This window comes from Lactuca sativa, chromosome 4 (genome assembly GCF_002870075.4).
Source record: "Lactuca sativa cultivar Salinas chromosome 4, Lsat_Salinas_v11, whole genome shotgun sequence".
Classification (NCBI taxonomy): Eukaryota; Viridiplantae; Streptophyta; class Magnoliopsida; order Asterales; family Asteraceae; genus Lactuca; species Lactuca sativa.
This window is the reverse complement of record NC_056626.2, coordinates 94,669,446-94,691,149: the sequence shown is the minus strand read 5'-3', so window position 1 is coordinate 94,691,149 and position 21,704 is coordinate 94,669,446. Positions and strand designations below refer to the sequence as shown.

The following is a 21,704-nucleotide window of genomic DNA, read 5'->3' as shown; positions in this document are numbered from 1 at the left end:
TTTGTGATAGACTAGGATAGTCTTGTGTGAGTACATCTGTCAAGTTTGTTTGGTTGAGGATTATGTGAATATCATAGGGTTGTACACAATTAAAATTAGATAGCATGAGAATTCTTGATCTGACCTTATTGCATGGTCCTTTTCTGGTTAATTGCTCTTTGCTCTTGAGTAGGAACATTTGTTCGACTGGCTATCTTATTATCGACTACGTATAACTATGTATTTGTGAAGTAATTCATCACAATTAGCATAAACTTTGGTATGGAATTGAGTTATTTGCTTGATTTTATGTTGGGTTGATGTGTCAAGTTGGAGGGGTTGATGATATAACAACCCTAGGTTGCGACTCTAGATACCTAGAGTCGTTGACAAAATGATGCAATGTTGCAAGTCAACTGTTAATGGCGGAACGGTGCAAGCTGCGAACCAATTGTTGATGACAAAACAACACTACGCTTTGAGTCATGTTAAACGACACAAAATTGCAAGCCATTGTTTGTATGCACTACATATATATTGAAATATGTGTCATTGTTTGTATGCATTGTATATGTATTGGAATAAGATAAAGGGTTAAATGGTTATTTAATTTGGTACAAGAACCATAATCCTTAGAGATCATAAAAATAAAGACTAAAAATTCAATACGATTCCATTAAAGACCACAACTATATATTGAGCATAACTTAAGGACCAAAAATGTAATTTAAGAGAGTCTTAGCTTAAAGTATAAGTGGAAATAGAGCTGTAAATGGGTCGACCTACGTCGGGTTTGGGTTCAACCTATTTATTAATTGGGTTGAAAATATCAACTAAATCTAACCTGTTTATTTAAATGGGTTGGTATTTCCAATCCAACCCAACCTTATAGATAAATGGGTTGCCACCGGGTTGAACAATTTATATAGTTCTCGATCTAACTTATTAAATAAATGAGTTAAACTTGGGTTACTTATTTAAAATCAAAAATTTAAATACATTAACTAATGATTATAATATATAAATTAGTTTCAAACATAAATAAAATTTCAAAGTACAAAAAAAGCACAATCACAATTTACAAATATGAATAAATTAATCAAATAACATAAAAAATAATTAATTTCAAAAAGATTTTGGAGAATGGCTAGTATTTTTGAGATAAGAAAAAAGAAGAGAACTAAGATTACATTTTTTTAAAAACACAAATAATAATATAACATTTTAATTTATAAATTAACTAGATTATAGCCCGCGTTAAACGCGGGAAACGCATAAAAAAACATATAATCATTTATAGATATTGTATAATGATTATAAAAAAATATATGGTTATTTGTATTATTGAAATGTGTAGAAAATACATTGAAAACGATAAATATATATAATCATTGAAAGATCTCTTTGTAGACATCATTTTTTGTTTTATTAGTTGAACGACTTTCCTCGTCTCATATAGTTATGGTATTTATATATTTATAAGCATTTTAATTAGACGTTCTTTGCATAATAATGTTACCTAATTTAAACATATATTGACAACCAATATACCATTTTTCTATTGCATTAAATATTGACAACTATTTCATTTATTCAAATAAAGTTATGTAATATAATTTATAAAATGTTAAATGTTATATAGATTTAATTTTAGTATATCATCAATAGAGATTCTTTTCTAAATCATGATTGGTTTATTTTAAATTGATTATAAATATAAATGTTAGCTTTTATGTTTGTTCTTATTTATTTAGTGTTCGCAAGAACTTTGCATTAGTTTTGGCGCAACTTTGAATAATTTTAGTATATCATCAATGTAATTTGATATATCTGTCAATTATATGAAATATCAAATAATGACATTCATTACTATTGTGATAATCTAGTTTATATATTGTATTTTCACTAATCTTAACGGTCTTATTTTTTCTAATAACCGTAACGCTTTTATTAAATGTACGTTTTACAGATCTCCTAATATCTTATAATTTTTATCTTACTTTATAATTTTTATAACTATGTTATTTTCAAGATTGACTGCTTTAATAGTGTTTTTATTCAGTCTATTCAATTTTATATTTTATTGTACAACATCATCGTTTGTATGTATTCTGAAATTTCACTTAAAAATGCTTAATGTTTACACCTTGATATTAATTTTTTTTAATATACTCATGTAATAATTATGGAATATATATCTCATTTTAATTAACATTCACTTCCTTTATTATATCAAATTCTTCATTAAACGGATATACTTTTGGAAAAATAATAATTATAATAGGACAGCATTATCTAAGACGTAAATGTTTGATATACTTTTGGAGAAAAAAAATTAGGATCGTTAAAAAAAATTTATATAAAGAAAATACAAATTTAAATTTGTTGAAATTATGGATGAAATTACTGGCGAAAATTTATTTTGGAGGGAGTTGTATTTTGTAAGGTATAATAATATTACAAAATTTGAAATATCTATATTTGTTGTGTAAATTAATAAATTTTATTGTTACTATACAAAAATAAAAAAGCAGGTTGATATATTATACAAAAACATAATAATTTCAATGATATTTTAAAATCATGCCAAAATTAACCGGATTCTTATGACATAAAAATTAAAAAAAAATCATAATCATCTATAATATATAAAAGTAACATTTTCGTAATTAATGTCAGTTCCCAAGATAGTTAATTTTTGTTTTGTTAAAGGTACCTAATATCTTTTCATGTTTATTTGAAAAGTGTCAGAAAAGTAGTTAACTGATTTCATGTAATTTGTGACAAAGAAAATCGAAATATATGAATACATACATTTGATATAGGAACAAAAAATAATCGAAAAAAATATAAAAAACGAAAGAAGATACTGACCTTCTAGCGCACAAGAGCGAATGTTTATAGCAGAGAATGATGATGGAAGTTATAAGCAATATTAACGATGTTGTAGGAGAAGGTTTGAAGAAAAGAAACGATTGAAAATAAATGTGAGTCGCGGATTCAATGATGAATCGTATATGTATGTGATAATTTGAATATGATTTTTCGGTATTAATGATTTCCTAATAAAAAAATATTTTATATTAATAGTTTACTAATATAAACGGATTTATATTAATGGTTGATATTAAGGCCTTGATTGAAATGATTTGTTAGTAATATGTCTTTAAAATTGACCATATTAAAATCTTCATAACTGAAAATTCAAGATGTAAAATATGGAAAACTTTTAGTGGAATTAAATACATTCCATTTCAACGAATATAAGTTATTGATTGATGATTGGAAAACATTTATTGGAAGTAAATATATTCCATATGGGGAAGACGATGTCAGCAATTTGATCTAAGGGTGGAAAAAATAAGATTGAAATACAATCAATGGTCCAGATTATTTAAGATGATGTCATAAGGTTTCTCTTTTAGTAATATTTAAAATATTTCAGTTAATATACCATAATATTGAAATAAATATTTAATTAAACATTTATTAAAGTTACATGAGTTTATGGGTTGAAAACCATTGATATATTTTAGTCAATCCAACATATTTAATTAAATTAGGTCCATCCATTTAACTTTTTGAAACTCGCAACCCGGGTTCGGGTTGGGTTGGAAGATAAGACGATTTTTAGTTTTTTACCGGAAACAAGACTCCATGAGGCAATCTAGTGATCTCAAAATCTCAAATAGAGGACCAAAGGGTCTTCCTGTCTTTCACTCCTCTTTTATGACCCTTCAAACAAAACCTTTCGAATTCCCTGCCACTTCCTACTCCACAACGGAACATGTTCAAACTCCCCGGAAAACTCCTCTTATGGTTCTTTATTTTCACGTATTTAATCAATACCATCACCTTGGCTCAACCCAATTTCACTTCTTATTACTGTGAAAACGCAGTTAACTATACCAGAAACAGTACGTACGAAAGAAATCTTGGCACCACCCTCTCCGCCCTCCCGAACACCAGCTCCGCCTTTGGTTTCTACAACCTCTCCACCGGCGATGGAAACGACAGAGTCAACTCCATGGCCCTTTGTCGGGGCGACGTCGAGTCGGATTTGTGCTTGGGTTGCCTGAACGACTCCATTGTTAAATTGCGAGAAAACTGCCCTAACCAACGGGAAGCAACAGGATACTACGACAACTGCTTGTTGAAATATTCCAACAAAAATATACTGGGATACACATACAGTCCAGAAGATATTATATATTTGAGGAAAACCCAAAACGCGCCAGATAGGGATCGCTTTATTGGGTCTCTGATGCCATTGTTAAGCGAGCTGAGAACTGACGCAGCGGCCGGCGGATCGCTGCGGAAGTTTGCCACCGGGAACACGACTGTGCATGATTTCACAACCATTTACGCGCTTATGCAGTGTACTCCAGACTTATCAGAAGTGGAGTGCGAAAGTTGCTTATATGATTCTGTCAATCAGTTTGCAGGTCAGTATAGTGGGAGAATTGGAGGGAGTACTCTTCTGCCTATGTGTAATTTTAGATACGAAATCTATAGGTTTTTTAACGGGAGTACTATGTTAATACCATCACCGCCAACCTTGCCGGTGTCTCCGCCGCCTGTTCAACCACCACCAGGTAACATATGTATTTTTATTACCGTAACATTCAGAATTTGGGCGTATTGTTAAAAATTTAACAACAAAAAGACCTCGAACTTTTCCGATACAACTGTAGACTAAAGTCAGCAGACTGCCAGACTTTGACAAAAGTCAAGGAACTAGTGGAATTTGAAAATACGTACTTATGTCTTTGTCTAACTTATAGCACTTTTGAATTTTATAGAATTCTATTTTTCAAGCAATTAGCAAATGAAACTGGGACACGCAAGGGCTTTTTAGGACCTTCCACTTTGAATAATTGAAGGTTTATAGTTGGCAAAGAAAAAATGGTAAGTTAAAGATTAAAAAAAAATACGTATTAAGTTAATGTTGATAATTGATGGGTAATAAATTTGAAGATAAGTATAGATAACCCCATTTGCATTAATGCAAGGGAAAAATGTGTGGCCTTGAATCTTGATCAACACAATTGAATGATGTGGACCAAGAGGATTATTGGGTCTAAACTCTAAAGACTTTGTCAATAAAGATGGGAACGAACTATTTTTGGAATTTTGGTATTATGGTCAATTCGTAATTTCGGTTTTTAGTTTTATGAAATTTTGATTGTTCGGGTAGAAAATAAGAAAGGGCAAACATGCTAGATAAACATCTACACCCCTACCATAATTTAAAAAAAAAAAAAAAAAAACTACCTACGCCCATCCGTCTTCGGATGCCTATATATGCTACCCACATCTCACCACCACCTACATGTATGTAGAGGTGAGATTTATAACCGGACCGGAATCGGAATCGGATCCAGTTCTGGGTTTAAAAATTGGCTTTATCTGGGTTCCGGGTAATCCGGGTTTGGGTCCATCAGGTCCGGGTAAATCGGGTCTAAAAACCGGAACCGGTTTTTGGAACCGGAATCACTTTTAGGGTCGGAACAGGTTTTTGTGAAACGTTTAAAAGATGCGTATCTTATTCGTTTCAACTTCAATTGACATACGATTTTTTCCAACATGTAGTTTAGAGTTTGTACATGATTTTAGACTATAAATTTATCCTTTTTAGTTTTATATTCATTGACTTACAGTCCTCCAAAGTTGAGATATCAAAGCTGGAAGTTTTTAGTTTTTCAGTTTTTTTGTATTCGGTGAATGTTTTAAAACATGCATATCTAATTCGTTTGAAGTCGGATTGACATGTGGTTTTTTCCAACTTCTAGTTTACAGTTTGTACATGAGTTTAGACTATAATTTTGTTATTTTTGGCTTAACATTCAATGATTTACAGTCCTCCGAAGTCGGGATATCAAAACTGAAAATTTTCAACTTTTCAGCTATCTGTTTTTTGTACTTTGTATTATGTGAAAATATTAACACAAGCATATCTCGTTCGTTTAAAGTCGGATTGACATGTGAGTTTTTCCAGAGTGTATTTTAGAGTTTGTACATGATTTTAGACTATAATTTTGTTAATTTTGGTTTCGTATTCAATGAATTACAGTCCCCCAAAGTCGAGATATCAATATGAAAATTTTCAAAGTTCAACCGACTAAGTTGTAAGTAATTACCAAAAATTCCGGTTTTTTCAGGTCTAAAACCAATTTATCCGGTTCCAACCTACCCACTTTGATTTTCTGGGTTTTCCGGTTCTAGACCCACTTTACCCGGAACCATACCCGGAATCGAACCGAACCGGTTCCTATATACCAGTCCGGTTTCCGGTTCTATAAAATCCCGTTAACCGGTTCCGGGTTTTCCAGGCCCGGGTCCATCCGGTCCGGGTTTGGACCCACTTTCATCCCTAGTTGTATGTATCTGCTTTGGTTATCCTTCCAATTAGTTTTTTGGTGTGTCAATCTTGCCTAAAAATCATAATATCTTGACATGTTTTCTTTAATAAGACTGTCCCCTTTTGTGTCTATTACACCTAACCAAATCCTTCCAATAAATTCATTGATTACCTTTGCAGTCCTTCGCCTTTACCCCAGTCCTTTTTTTAGTCCGCATCCACACCATATACCACACCACCCATATTTGTTTATGCTGCCATGTCATCACAATCTTCTGCATCTACAATGTTTATCACCATGTCAACATCATTGTCACCCAAACCATTGTTCATTACCACCTCAACAACAATGTCTTCCTCATTACCCATTCTGTCCACTTTCATGTTTTCAAATATATCCCCACCACCCTCTCATTAACAACTAGTTATCCGTTGACCAACCATGCAAAATACATTGTAACCAAACTCTTCAAATGCCTTTACCATCACTCCCGAATTTACTATCTCATGTCTCGTTCTTATTTATAGGCTTTACAAGAACCTCACTGGCTTAATGCAATGAATGATGAATTTAATGCTTCTTATTAGCAATAGCACTACCGTATGTGTACCATGCCCTAGGGTATACATTATATATATATAATCCATTTATTTTTTCAAGAAGAAACATACTACCAATGGCTCTGGCTCATTGGCCCATTATAAAGCTTGTGGCAACGTTAACAATAAACCTTATGGGATCGATTGCGATGATATGTATAGTCTGATGGTCAAACAAGCAACGATACATACCATTCTTAGCCTTGAAGTATCTTATAATTAGCTTGTTCATAAGTTGGATGTGAAGAATGTGTTTTTTCCATGGTTATCTTCAGGACGAGTGCCTCTCACTTTCTAAGATCCTTAATATCCAAGCCATGTGTGACATATGCATGTGTGCATGCACTGATATCTTCATGGCCCGACACAAGTATCCTATGCCTGGTTTCATAGTTTTTCCTGGTTTGTTACTCATCTTTGGTCAAAGGTGTTTAGATTTCTCTCTTTTTATATATTAAGGGTAAGTCATGACTTATATCTTGTTGTATATTGATGAAATATTGCTTATCGAAGCCTCCTAGACGCTTTCTATAGAATATTATCTCCTCCCTTAGTAGGGAGTTCTATACGAGAGATCTTAGGGTGTTGAATTAATTTTTTGGTATATTGATTAAACGGACTAAGTCTGACATTTTTCATAGTAAGGAAAATATGCAACAAAGATCCTCTAGCAAGAACGTGTTCTTAACTACAAACCATGATGCGCCCCGTCAATACTCATTCCAAGCTTGATGGCTTGAACACCCAAGTTGATGATCTAATCCTTTATCGTAGTCTTGTGAGCGATCTTCAATATCTCAGTTTTACCTGTCCAAATTTTCTTATGATGTTGCTTGGGGAGGATATCCCACCACTCGTGGATCCACTTATGGTTATTGTGTATTTCTTTGTAGCAACTGTCTCTCATGGTCATCCTAGCAACAAGGTATTATATGTCGATCCATTGCAAATAGAGTATCAGGGGTGGCTAATGTTGTAGATAGGACATGTTGGCTACGAAAATTGCTTTAAGTGCTTCATCACTTTTCTCCAACCAAATCTAAAATCGTTAGTGTGATGATGTGAATGTTATCTACCTATTCACCAACCCAGTCCAACATCAATGAACAAATCCTATGCACTTTGTTCTTGACAAGGTGACCATGTTCGATTAGTGTATTAGTGTATGTATATTACATCTATAAGTCATTGTATTTTGCCCTTTTATAGCCCGTTTGTACCATGTAATGTCTATGCATTGGTATCAAGGAGAGAGATCACATTCAAGGGAAATATTAATTAGGGTTAATGTCATATTTAGTCACATAACTTTTCGTTTTGTGTTCATTTTGTCACTTAACTCGTTTTAAGTCATAAAAGATCATTGAACTTGTTAATTTTTCTCAAAGTGGTCATTGAAGATCTTTTTTTTTTTTTTTTGGCTATATAAGGCCATTTAACCTTTTTTTTTATGTATAATTAGTCACTAAACTTTTGAAAGTTTGCTCATTTGATTTTGTATGTTTTTTCTTTCGCAGTTTGTTTTTATGATTTCAATTTTTTTTAACTTCATTTTTACATGTTTTTACACAATCTATTTTTACAACTCCATTTTTTATTTCGTTTTTATATTATTTTTTTCACAATTCTTATTTATAGCTTTTTTGTTTTTGTTTTTTTACATGTTTTTTTTACAATCTATTTTTACAATTTCATAATTTGTACTTTTAAATTTGAAGTTGTAAAAGAGATTGTAAAAAATCCATGTCAAAAATAAGTAAAAAAATTAAATTGTAAAAAAAGTTGTGAAAAAACATGTATAAATGACGTGAATATGTGAAGTTATAAAAGTAGATTGTGAATAACATATCAAAACGAAAAAAAAAATGAAGTCGTAAAACGGACTTAAAAAAACAAGAAAAACAAGAAAAACAAGAAAAACAAAGTAAAAAAAATGAAGTTATAAAAATAGAATGTGAAAAAAAAAACATGCAAAAATTCCATAAAAATTAATTTATAAAAAGTTAAACACCAATCATGAAAATATGTAAAAAGAAGTTATAAAAATGAAATGAAAAAGGAAGTAGTAAAAACGAACTACAAAAAACATACAAAACAAATGAGCACAATTTTCAAAAGTCAAGTAACTAATTATAGTAAAATAAAGTTGAATGACATTAGATATAATCATGAATAATAACCAAACATATTGTGCATCCTTAGGTTATATGTTTATTTATTATTTATTTATTCAAATTTCCTCAAAAGATTGTTCGCAACATTCAAACACCACTACTCTTTCATGACACATTAATTCTCTTTTTGCAGGCAAAAATAAAAACCAAACACGAACTGTGATAATAACAATTTCTATTGTCACAGTCAGTGTGGTCTTAATAATTGCTTCCATATATATCTTCAGATTGGGGAAAAAGAAGAAGCAAACACCTCCAAGTGAAAGTATTCAAAGTAAGTTCAGAGTAATTTGCCGCTTAAAAGCCATTTAGAACATGAACTTAAGGGTGTTTGGATAAGAAAAAAAAGAGGTGTTTATTGCTTATTCCCACAATAAGCTAATTTGAGTGTTTAGATAAAATCCAGCTTATTAAGCTAAATAAGCTAATTTTAATAAGCATCCCTCACCATGCTGATTGCTTATTGCTTATTCCCACCACAAATAAGCTATAAGCAATAAGCTAAAAAACTAATTCAAACACCTGTGGCTTATGTTAGGGTGTTATTTTATAAATAGGTTAGTGTACATTTTTTTTTATAAAAAATGGGTTAAAATAAATTTCCAATTATAACCCTTAGAACTTACATATTTAGACCCTCAAGATATAATGTTCTTTTTTATTTGTATCTTTTACTTCAATTTTTTTTATCCGTATAACATATAAAATACATAATTTTATTTATTGAAAAAAATGTAATTAGAATGTATGTATTAATTTTAATAACTTATACAATTATAACTAATTAGTACTTATTTTGAATACTATTTATAAAAAAAAGCTTGAATTATCAGAAGATAAATAAAGGAATATATGAAATTAAAAAAAAAGCTATCACTATTCATCTTAATAATTAGAAATGTGACTTTAAATTGTTATATCCAATTATTTTAAGATAATTTTTACACTATAAATTTGGCTTACTAAAGTCTAAATGTACATACTTAGTTTTATACTTTTATTTCATATTTCTTTCACAATCCTCCATCATTTTTTCCTCGAATCTGCATTATCATTTATTACATCTTTCATTCACATGTGCATCTTAAGTAACCAACGTTCCTTCATCACTTAATTATAATATATGTATTAATTCTTGCCTAAAATGTAAGTATATATATGTGATTTAAAATATTTTATGCGACATAATTAATTTATCTATTATATTTTATGAATTACTATATATATATATATATATATATATATATATATATATATATATATATATATATATATAAAAGATCGTGCATTTTTTTTTCAATTTATATTTGGATGGTAATATTGAGTTGGAGAATGTATTCATGATAAATGTTTTATTAATGCACATGTAATAATTGACAAGATAGATATCCTACTATGTTATCAAAGGTAATGATGAGATTATTGTAATGGTATTATTTCTTAAAAATATATATAATTTTTAATTATATATTTTCAAATTATATAGTTGATATGTTAAAAGTAGAAAACAAAATATTTAAAAGTAAAAAGTATAGACAGAAATTAAATATACTGGGTGGAATGACTATATATGCAATTTAAAAGGGTTAAAAATATAAATTTTTAGATGAATCCGTTAGTTTGTATTGGGGCCAACAGAATCTAACTTATTTATATAAGTAAATTTCAAATTGCTCTTTTTCAAATGGTTTTTCTCAAACAGACCTATTTAAAAAAAAATAAAAAATAAAAAGTAAATAAAAACTCAATACATAGTGCTTGAAATGTAGTTATTGTATTAGGTACAACAATTATAGTTAAAAAAAACTTCTAACTCTCTACCTCTAATTGCTTTATACCAGCTGAAACTATGGATATCGGCACTGTTGAATCATTGGAATACAACTTTAGTACAATAAAAGCAGCAACAAATGACTTCTCGGAAGACAATAAGCTTGGAAAAGGCAGTTTTGGAGCAGTTTACAAGGTAATAAAAATTGATCTTTGTAGTTGCATTCCAAACATTGATAATGTTGATATTACTTCAACGTCGACATATGTTATTATATAATGTTTAGGGTAAGCTTGGAGATGGACTAGAAATTGCAGTAAAGAGGCTAGCAAGGGATTTTAGGCAAGGTGACATAGAATTTGAGAACAAGGTTTTGCTTGTCGCCAAGCTTCAACATCCTAATTTAGTCAAGCTGCTTGGTTTCAGCTTAGAAGGCAATGAGCGACTTCTCGTCTATGAGTTCTTGCCAAATGCAAGTCTTGATCGGTTTCTATTTTGTAAGTTCATATTGTACTCATGAACTACAAAGTTATAAGCTTTAATTGGTTTAAATTAATTTGCCAAGTTCTTAAGAAAACCTTCACCGATGGCCTCTCATTTATGATTTAATATTACTATATCAAATGAATTTTGTAGTAGTTTTAGTCACAAAAGTTGATTTTTAATTTGTTTGAATAAAAGAAATTAACGATGTTTGACCATTTAGATATTTGGGGTAGAAAATGATTCTTTTGTTATAGTGAAAATTCTTACCGAGGCCTACTTCTTGTTGGTGTTTGTAGATCCAGCTAAGAATACAATTCTAGATTGGGAAAAGCGATACAAGATCATCAAGGGGGTGGCCAAGGGACTATTATACCTTCATGAGGACTCCTATCTAAGGATAATTCATCGTGATTTGAAAGCCAGTAATATTTTGTTAGATGCGGAAATGAATCCTAAAATAGCAGATTTTGGAATGGCCAGATTGTTTGACCCTGACGAATCTCAAGGCGACACAAATCAAATTGTAGGAACCTGGTAAGTATATTTCATATGGAAAAAAAATATGGACATATTTCACTATACTTGTCTTATTTCACTATAAAGTGTAACTACTTACCTTTTCTCTTTCTATCGGGTCACACAGTGGTTATATGGCACCAGAATATGCAACGCACGGCGAATTTTCAGTAAAGTCAGATGTATTTAGCTTTGGAGTTTTATTGTTGGAACTAGTAACAGGTCAAAAGAACCAATGTTTTCGAAATGGAGAGGACATTGAAGACCTTCGTAGCTATGTAAGTTCCGATTGATTCAATTTTCGCATTGTAGTTGGCATTCTAGAAAAAAAAATCGTAATTGATTTACCGAAAAATAATTTTTAAATTCATTGGATTTTTAATTCGATCTTTTTCTATAAAAAGGCCAAAATAGGATAAACTCTAGAATACAAAGAAAGTCATATTAAGCATGTCAAAGCCTTTACTTAATAATTCAGTTTTGTTAATCTAATGTCATTAATTATGTTAAAAAAATTGAACCGTTAATCTCTTCCAGGCATGGAAATGTTGGCGAGATGGGACCGTGACAAACATTATAGATCCTACATTGATGACCGGATCTGGTTTGCGTGATATCAGTAGAAGTATCCAGATTGGGTTATTATGCGTTCAAGATACTGCTTATGACAGGCCAACCATGGCTGCTGTTGTTCTTATGCTTAATAGTTTCTCTATCACACTTCCAGTACCTTCAAAGGCTGCATTTTTCATGCGTAGTACCATTGATCCTCAATTTCCACTCCTTCAAGAGTACAGTTCTTCAACTGGGAGCAGCAGTTTAGAAAAAATTAAAATATCAAAATCAAGATCATCCCAAATTTCAGTAAATGATATCTCAATGTCTGAAATAGTTCCTAGATAGGTTTTACTCAAAATAAGTGTTGAAATATCAACCCTTTTTAGCGAAGAGAATACTACACTACACTGTGTTACAAGTCGAGTATTATGATAATGATTCAAATGGAATAACAACTATTTGAGCAACCAAAAACAATGTAAAGCAAGAAATAAGAAAAGAGAGAAGAAAAGATTTCTAGGTGGAAACTCAACCGGGAAAACTGCGGGTAGAGGATGCCGAAAATCACTTCACTATATCGATTGAGGTTATAATGCTTTTGAAATAAAAAAGGAGATATTCAAGAAATCTAATCATCTATTTATAGAGAGGCCTGACATTGAGATATGCATCAAGGATAAAACTTAGACCATAAAGTGTATCAATAAGGAAACTTTTAATCATTTATGTAAGGGAGATAAAATCTTATTAAGAAAAAGAAAGACAATTTCCACCTATGAGCATAATGTTTGGAGGCACACATTTCAATAATCTCCACATTAACTCCTAAAGTCGAAAAGCACCAACCATTACTCAATAATTCTTGAATCCATTCGAAAAATTCAAAAGAAAAATAGTAATAGAAATGACCTTCAAATAACAAATCTATCCCTTGTCAAGAGCCCCTTGGCTCACTTGAATTTTTGAACACCCAATTTCAAAAATAATTAAACTTAGGCATCGAAAGACTTTTTAGTAAACTTGGATACATATGTTTCTATTAGTCATGAAACATTTGATCCTTGGTCTGAAAAATTGCTTTTCGATTGTCATAAAACAATGTATTGACCTTTAACGTGTTATTAAGCTTTCCAATTAGCCATTCCAACCAAATAGCATCTTTAACTGCTTTTATGACCGTCACGTATTAGGATTTAGTGGTGGATAACACAATTGTCAGTGTATCCCACATTGGCGCAACGCGGTTCGTTATGTCTCTGTATGTATATTTTGGAGTATCCTCTTTCTCCACAAGGGCTATTTTGTATACCTAATATGGGGTTCCATATTTATCTTACATGGTATGTATCTACACCCCGTGACTTAATATAACCTTGTCTGACCTCATCGAGCATCCATCTCTCTGGAGAAGTGTTAGTGTATCCCATATTGGTGTGACATTGTCCATTATATCTTTATATATGTTGTAGGCTTCCTTCTCTCCAAAAGGGATCTTTTGAAGAGTTAATATGAGGTTATACATATATCTTACAACTATATATTGTAATTGTGCTTTCCAACTAATAGCACAATCATCTAAACTGAAAACATACACCGTAATAAATTCTATTTTGACTAAATCCTTTGCATACTCAGAATCTATATACCTAAGCACTCTATTTTTACTATTCCAAAACATAAACATACAGAGGATGTACCATACAAATAGAAAAACATCCATTTGAGAACATTTCAATGCACCTTTCTTGTGTTCGCCATGTATATACCTACTATAACCTGCGACATATGAAAAATGTGGACGTATATATTGTTGGATTAGGTGTCTAAGCCGTTAACTAAATTATTATAAACTTAAATTGTTAGCAAAGTCTTTTTGGGTTGCACTCAAACTTAGTAATAAGAGACTGGAATGCTATCTGGAGAAAGAAACCGATTTATTAATTTATTATATGATTAATAAATTAATTAGTAATGGAAATGAATAATTTATTAATATGTTTTGAGAAAAATATATTAATTTGAAATTATGTTGTTTAATTATAGATTAATCAGAAATTAATTGGAATTAATTGGAATAATTAAAAGTGGAAGGACTAAAATTTTCAATGTCCAATAGTTGAACATTGACTGATTCTAGGACCTCCCTATGAGAGGTGACGGTTCTAAGGGGTTAAGCGAGCCTTTATTGGGCTCTAAGGAATGCTTGGGTTGCTTGGGGGGAAAGAATAGGGTTAGGGTTATTTATAAGGAAATCTGCATTTTATGCACCTCATTAAGCCCTATAAATACCCCAAGGCTAAGGGTTTCGATTGTCACCTCTTCCAAGAGATTCTTAGAGCCGCAAATTATACCCTTCACCTCTCTCTTCAATAAGCCTCCAACTTCTACTATTTGGGTGTGAGCCATCAGAGGCATGAGATTTTTGGTGCTAGCTTTCTGAAGTTCTACAAAGAAGGAATTCAAGTTTATTGTAACACTTCGTTTCGAAGACAAACCCTAAAATTCAAGAATGTATTTTAAGTATTATTTTATTCTTATATATATATATATATGTATATATATATATATATATATATATATATATATATATATATATATATATATAATAAAAGAGTTTAGTGAAAAAGTGTGTAATTGGCATTATAATTATTTTTTGAGGTCTTAAGAGTGCTTTTGGGGTTTGTTGCGTAAAGAATAATTGAGCATGTGGCTAAAGAATAATTAATTGGGCTCGTTTTGTAGTTTTTAGGCTTATATTGAAAAGATTTGGAAGCTGGGAGGGGGGGGGGGGCTGAATGGTAATATATGACTTAAGTTGAAAATCTTTTGTAGAGGAGGGGCTATTTTGTTAAATTTAAATTTAATTTGAAAGAAAAAGAGAAGGAGGGTCTGAATGTGTTAATATGGCTAAGGTGTGTATATGGACGGGTTATACCCGTCACTTCCCTTCATTCCAAACCCTAAGCCTAAACTATGGTCATCCGCCACTTGAAGTACACCAGCCGCCACCACCCCTTTTCTCTCGTTTTCCGACCAACAAAGATCATCGGTGACACCTCCTTCTTTACAATAGGAGATACCGAGATCAATGAGGGATGGCGGGTGACCTTCGGGTGCTGTCAGGTTCTTATCTCCAGCCGCCGCTGCGTCGCTTCTGTTGAAGACGGAGCCACAATTGGTCGTATGGCTGTCGTTGTTAATGTTCCGATCATTCCTCCTTCTTCTCTTTCTTCCTGCTGACGCATCAACGCCACTACTCTCATCGCCGGTGAAGGCGAGAGTTCGAGCCCGATACTGTGGTCGTGGGGAGACCGATTAGACTCGTGTTCAGTGGTCGTTGCGTCCCTCTCCGTCGATGGCGCAACCCCCAGTTCACCCTCTTCGTTGTTGCTGTTGGGACTCGTCGTCCGCCTTGGCCGCCATTCGGCTGTTTCGCCTTGACTGATGTTCTCCGACCGCTGTATGCCACCAGGTAGGTGGTTTCGCTCGTATTAGCATATGTAGGCGTGTATGCTGCTGTTGCCAGTTGTGTATGTCGAGGGTGTGTGATGGTTTGGTCGAAAAACCGAAGAACCCACCACCACCACCATGAGGTGGTGGCTATCATCTCCGACCACCGCTTACTGCCACAAGGGTGGTTGTGCATGTGTGTGATATATTGTGTGTGTGTTTCTTTGTGGATATTATGTTGCATGTACATTGGTTGTCGTATTTCGACTTGAAACCCACCATCACCACTGCGAGGTGGTGGTTGCCGCCATAATTCGTTGTTGAGCACCACTACCCGAGGTGGTAGTGGGTGGTGCCCGACTTATTTAACATTAATAAACCTAGAAACTTAACCAATGGACTAATTGGCACGCGATTGGGTTGGATACCCTAATTAGGGTATAGAAAACCCTAATTTTGGATATGTTAGTTTGGAATTGTCGGGACCCGCATTTTGGACCATTGGATTGGAATTATGAAGTAAGCCCGACCACATTGTGTGATTGACCTAGTAGAATGATGGAATTAATGGATTAAGTCCTTAATGGGTTAAGTGTTTTTAATTAATCCTAATCGTCATTTTATGTGAAAACCCTAATTGTGTTAGGTTTTGAGTTGTGCCTTTCTGTTGGGCTTAGATATTTGGATTCTTATTGGGTCATCCAATAACAAGTATATATACTAGGAAATTTGGATGGGCTTTAGGGTAAGGCACATGTGAGGGGTTTGGGCCCAATTTGGAAGATTGGGCCATATGTTGGGCCTTGGTTCATTGTTTTGCTTTTGGGCCTTCGGAGTGTGAGTTTGGGCCTTGGGCTTGAATCAAGCTAGGTTGGGGTAAAGTAGTCTTTTACCCCAGGCATGGACTTATGGTTATGTATTGGAACCCAATTATTAATTGGGTGCTGTTTTGATGTTGACAGTTCGGGAATCTGTCGTCTAGCAGCTAGAGTTTTATCCGCGGGAATTTAGCAGTGCAATGTGAGTCAGCTTCCCGGTATCAGTGGGTTGAAGGCACCAATGTCAGCCCACTTATTGTTGTTTATAGTGAGATGATTGTCTTTGTGATAATTGTCTAGTATGCCACTATCTGTTGCGACTTATATGCTTGTATGCTATGATATTATGTGGTAGTGATAGGGAGGGGTGAAATAGATCCCGTAATCGGTTGAAAGAGACCGTAGGGATAGGCCAGCACCTAGATATGCTAGGTAGTATGTGATTTATGTGATAGGATAATATGTGGTAGTGATAAGGGTGAAATAGACCCTATAATCGGTTGAAAGAGACCGAAGGGGTAGGCCAGCACCCAGATATGCTCGGTAGTACCGGTTGAAAGAGACCGAAGGGGTTGAGACCTACCCAGTACCGGTTGAAAGAGACTGAAGGGTTTGAAAGATACCCAATATTGGTTGAAAGAGACCGAAGGGGTTGAGATATGCCCACTACCGGTTGAAAGAGACCGAAGGGGTTGACATATACCCAATACTGGTTGAAAGAGACCGAAGGGGCTCCAAGCACCTAGATATGCTTGATTGTTATGTATATATGGTATGTGGTATGATGATGGTTGAAATATACCCAGTACTGGTTGAAAGAGACGAATGTGGTATGATGTGGTATTTTTAGAAATATTGAGTTATTTCAATGTTAAGTTTCACAACAAACGGGTTGGCTTTCCAATTATTCCTAGGATGACTTATTAGTAATAAAATGATGTATAGCATAACCTCAGATGAAAATCATAAGTCTTGAGTTCAAAAGCATGCTCAAAATTGTTTTACGACATTCATAGCTATTCTGTGACAACCATCAATTTCCAGTCAAGTTAAAGTCAAATAAAGTCAACAAGTCAAACCGCCTAACTCCGTTAACCCTGGTATATTAGGGTTTACAATATGTTAGCTACCGTACAACTCGCTATCTTAATAAGAAGTTATCACTTGAAAAGTTTGTATGATTGAAATTCTTAAACCCTAAACGGGATAAGTGAGGTAACAAAACGATAAAACACAATTTCATACCCTTCGAAGGTATGTAAGACTCTTAAACATGGCTTAACGGGGTTTACGAACCTTGAATTGCGAAGCTAAACACTCAAAAAGGTCACAAACAAAGTTTCCTTCAATCTCTCTTTATCAATCTTAATCTCTCTCAAAATCTCTTTTAACTTTTTATAATCATTTGGGGCATCCCGACACTTAACTTGGTGACCGAACCCCTCTATTAGGACCAAACCCTCTTGGAACCAAACTGCCAAGCAACGAAGTGCTACATGACTGAAGTTAGCTAGAACCAAACCCGAAGCTCCTGCTGAATCGAACCCGAAGCTCCTTCTAAACCGAACCCGAAGGTCCCTTCGGACAGAACTGCTAGCCTACTTCGCCTTCGGTCCCTTCTGATGAGTTCGCCTGCGAGATTGCTTAGACTGAAGTTCCCCCTCTTGGTTCCAATACACCAACCAAACCAGCCTTCGGTTCTAACCCTCTCAGGACCAAGTCTTCGGCCAGACTTCGGATTTTTCCATTTTCTTCCTGGTTTTTGACCTCAACTCCGTTTTAAGCCCATTTTTCATTATTTTAACGTGAGATTTTCACCCAAACTCATATTTTGAAATATAAAACACTATATATTCATAATTTAAACACATTTTTAGAGAAATCTTTATTTAAGAATAAAATCTAGTGGGTGAGATTTTGAGGTGGAGTGTTGACTTTATCTTTGAGTTATGACACAAGAACCCCACCACACCCACTCCAGGGCCATACTTAGTCACTATTCCTCCATAATTAGTCAATTAGTTGTCCTTTCACACTATTCCACCAGCCCATAATCAGATCAAAGGGCTGGAAATCTTCACTTCACTTCCCACATTATTCACTCTTTCTCAAGAAGAATCAAACCCATTTCTCTCTCACTTTCTCCCTCTAAAACTCGAAATTGAATGCTATTCTTGAGCATTTCCCTCCAAGTTTGGTAAGTAACTTCATCCTATATTTGATTATCTTACACCCTTTCACTCAAATCATGGATTCCTTACACAAATATCGTCATATTTGTTGTTAGATCTTCGAATCTTCAAGCACCTCCCAAGTGTTCTTGAGTTGAACACTTCTTTTCTTCATCATCCATCTATTGAAATCACTCAAGGTGAGTTCATACCCTTACATTTTCATGTTTTCTACAAGTTTTAGGAGGGGGGGGGGGGAGGGGGGAATACAAGTTAAATCACCATAATATAACTTCAACTCTATCATCAACTTTCAACAGGAAAGTTGAGTCCTATTCACGGACTGTTTTGACCTTCTTAAACTTTTTATTTTCCAAAAAGTGTTTAACATGCAAATAGTTCAGGTTAATACCTTTAAAATGACTACTTGCACATCTCTATACGATTTTTCTACAATTTATGGCAATTTTTACAAAACAGCCTATCATTTCAGAAACCACTTCAGACCAGTCTGTGAAGTTGGACATTTTTACACAAGTTAAAGGTCACTAAAAATCATAATAAAAATTAAGAATAAAACAGATGCAGATGTGGACTGTAATGAGGACATAGACGATATGAATAAGACAATCGGTGATGACTTTCTAAATAAATTATGTGGGGAAGAGGAATATGGAAATGATAAAAACATAGATTATGATGATGATGATGATGGGCGTGGCGTGAAAAGGATGCCAATGTAACTCAACAACATTCTATTTTTAATGAGTTAGTTCCATGGAAAAATCAGTTCCCAATACCTGGTATGAGGATCAAAGATCCATCTCAATTAAAATCAATGTTATGAAACTATGTTGTTGCAAATGGGTACCAACTTTGCTTTGAGAAAAATGACAGGAAAATATTGTTGGTTAAGTGTTGCAAGGGTGAGTGCACATTAGTTTGTAGGCATCTTGGATGAGTGATGAATAAAGCTTGCAAATTAAGTATTTAAAGCTAGACCACAAATGTGCAAGGAACTACAAGTTAGAGTTCTTACATAGATAAAAGATGAGTGTCAGAAAGCTTAGAACAACTGTGTCATAGAAGTTTGGTATCCATGTATGTGTTGGTCAATGCAGGGGAGCTAAAAAATATGAACTCCAACTAATAGATGGTAGCCTAGCTAAACATTATGCAAAGTTATGGTCATATGCAGAAGAGATTAGGAAATCAAATCTAGGTAGCACTGTGAAGCTTGATGTAAATCATATGCCAGATGGGAAGAATTACTTTAGTAAGTTCTATGTTTGCTTTGATGCATTGAAGAAGGGGTGGAAGGAGGGATGCAAGAAGATAATAAGTTTAGATGGTTGTTTCCTTAAAGGGACCTATAAAGGGGAGTTATTGTGTGTTGTTGGAAGGGATGCAAACAATGGGATTTATCCTATTGCATGGTCAGTAGTATGTGTGGAGAATAAGGAAAATTGTAGGTGATTTTTGGATTTAATCATTGATGACTTGAGACCTAAATTAGGTTATGGAAACAGTGTAATATCGGATCAACACAAGGTAATTTAATTGTTTGTAATTAATTTTCTTATCTATTTTCATCCTTATTCACTATACTTTCCATTTGTTAACAAGGTTTATTTAAGGTTGTAAAAGAACTCCTTCCATATGTAGACCACAGGTAGTGTGCCAAGCATATTAGCCAAAACCTTAGGAAAAGGTATAGTGATGCCCAATATAAAAGTATATTTTGGAAGACATGTAAAGCAACAATAGAGGTAAATGTTATGGTTGCCATGAAAGAACATTAAGTGCTAGACCCAAGTGCTCATCAGTATCTGATGGACAAAGACCCCAAAACATGGTAAAGGGCCTCCTTTGAACCAGGAAGATGTTGTGATGTTGTGGAGAATGGAATGTCAGAAGGTTTTAATGTTGTGATTGTTGATGCTAAAAAGAAGCCAATTATCACCATGCTAGAGGAGTTGATGATGTATATGATGGAGAGGGTGTTCAAGAAGAAATCCAAGGGTCAAGGATGGGGCAACCAAAGTTGTCCTACAATTAGAGAATTAGTGAATGAGATTAAGAAATATCAAACACATTACCTATTCTTACCTAGTGGACTAAATCAGTTTGAAGTTAAAGGAACTACATATGCTTATAAGGTGGATGTTGAAGAAAGAACTTGCTCGTGCAAGATTTGGTAACTTAATAGAATGGGTTGTATCCATTCTATAGCTATTAGTTATATGAATAGGGATTTAGAGTCATATATGGACAAAATGTTTAGTAGCGTCACTTACATGAAGGAATACAAGTTTAGGTTAGCACCTATGAATGGAAGTTGTTGAGTCTAGAGGATTGCGTCATGGGCTCGGTCCATTGCCTAGTTTAGTTGCCGGTATTGGGCCTGTCCAGCCGTGCATTATTTTACATTAGGGTTTAGTATATAAGCTGCATGCATGCAGGCTTAGAAGTCAGCGCTTTGATTGTTTTCTTATTTACTATTCTGTAAACCCTAGCTCGCCTCTACAACGGAAGTTCTTCATCGAGCTCTGCTGAGGCGTGACTCAGTTTTGAATCATAAGCTCTTATTTGATTCTGATTTGTGTTTGTTCTTAATTTGTTCTTAAACTGTTAGAATTCTTTTATCACACTTGTGAAAGATCTAAACGATCTAAGAGTTTTTAACTCATCAATTGGTATCAGAGCAGGAGACTGTGTAATCTATACACACATCTTCTGTCGAAGAAATTCGTAGGGTTCTTATTCCGCATTGATTGATATTTATTGAGCCGTCACTCTTTATTGACGTATCTCATTAAT

General features: G+C 33.6%; 1 protein-coding gene across 2 annotated transcripts; it reads left to right on the top strand.

Annotated features, from left to right (window-relative positions):
- The first annotated feature begins 3,639 nt into the window (after positions 1 to 3,639).
- Positions 3,640 to 12,903, top strand: LOC111897125 (cysteine-rich receptor-like protein kinase 44). Of its 2 annotated transcripts, XM_023893090.2 has the most exons (7): positions 3,642 to 4,574; positions 9,248 to 9,388; positions 10,956 to 11,080; positions 11,172 to 11,382; positions 11,668 to 11,905; positions 12,015 to 12,165; positions 12,425 to 12,903. In XM_023893090.2, the coding sequence occupies exons 1-7, from the start codon at positions 3,767 to 3,769 to the stop codon at positions 12,788 to 12,790; spliced, it is 2,040 nt and encodes a 679-aa protein (XP_023748858.1). In that variant the 5' UTR covers positions 3,642 to 3,766; the 3' UTR covers positions 12,791 to 12,903. The 2 variants fall into 2 exon arrangements, with proteins under 2 accessions (XP_023748859.1, XP_023748858.1); XM_023893091.2 differs by lacking the exon at positions 9,248 to 9,388 and having other exon boundaries at positions 3,640 to 4,574.
- Positions 12,904 to 21,704: the final 8,801 nt, after the last annotated feature.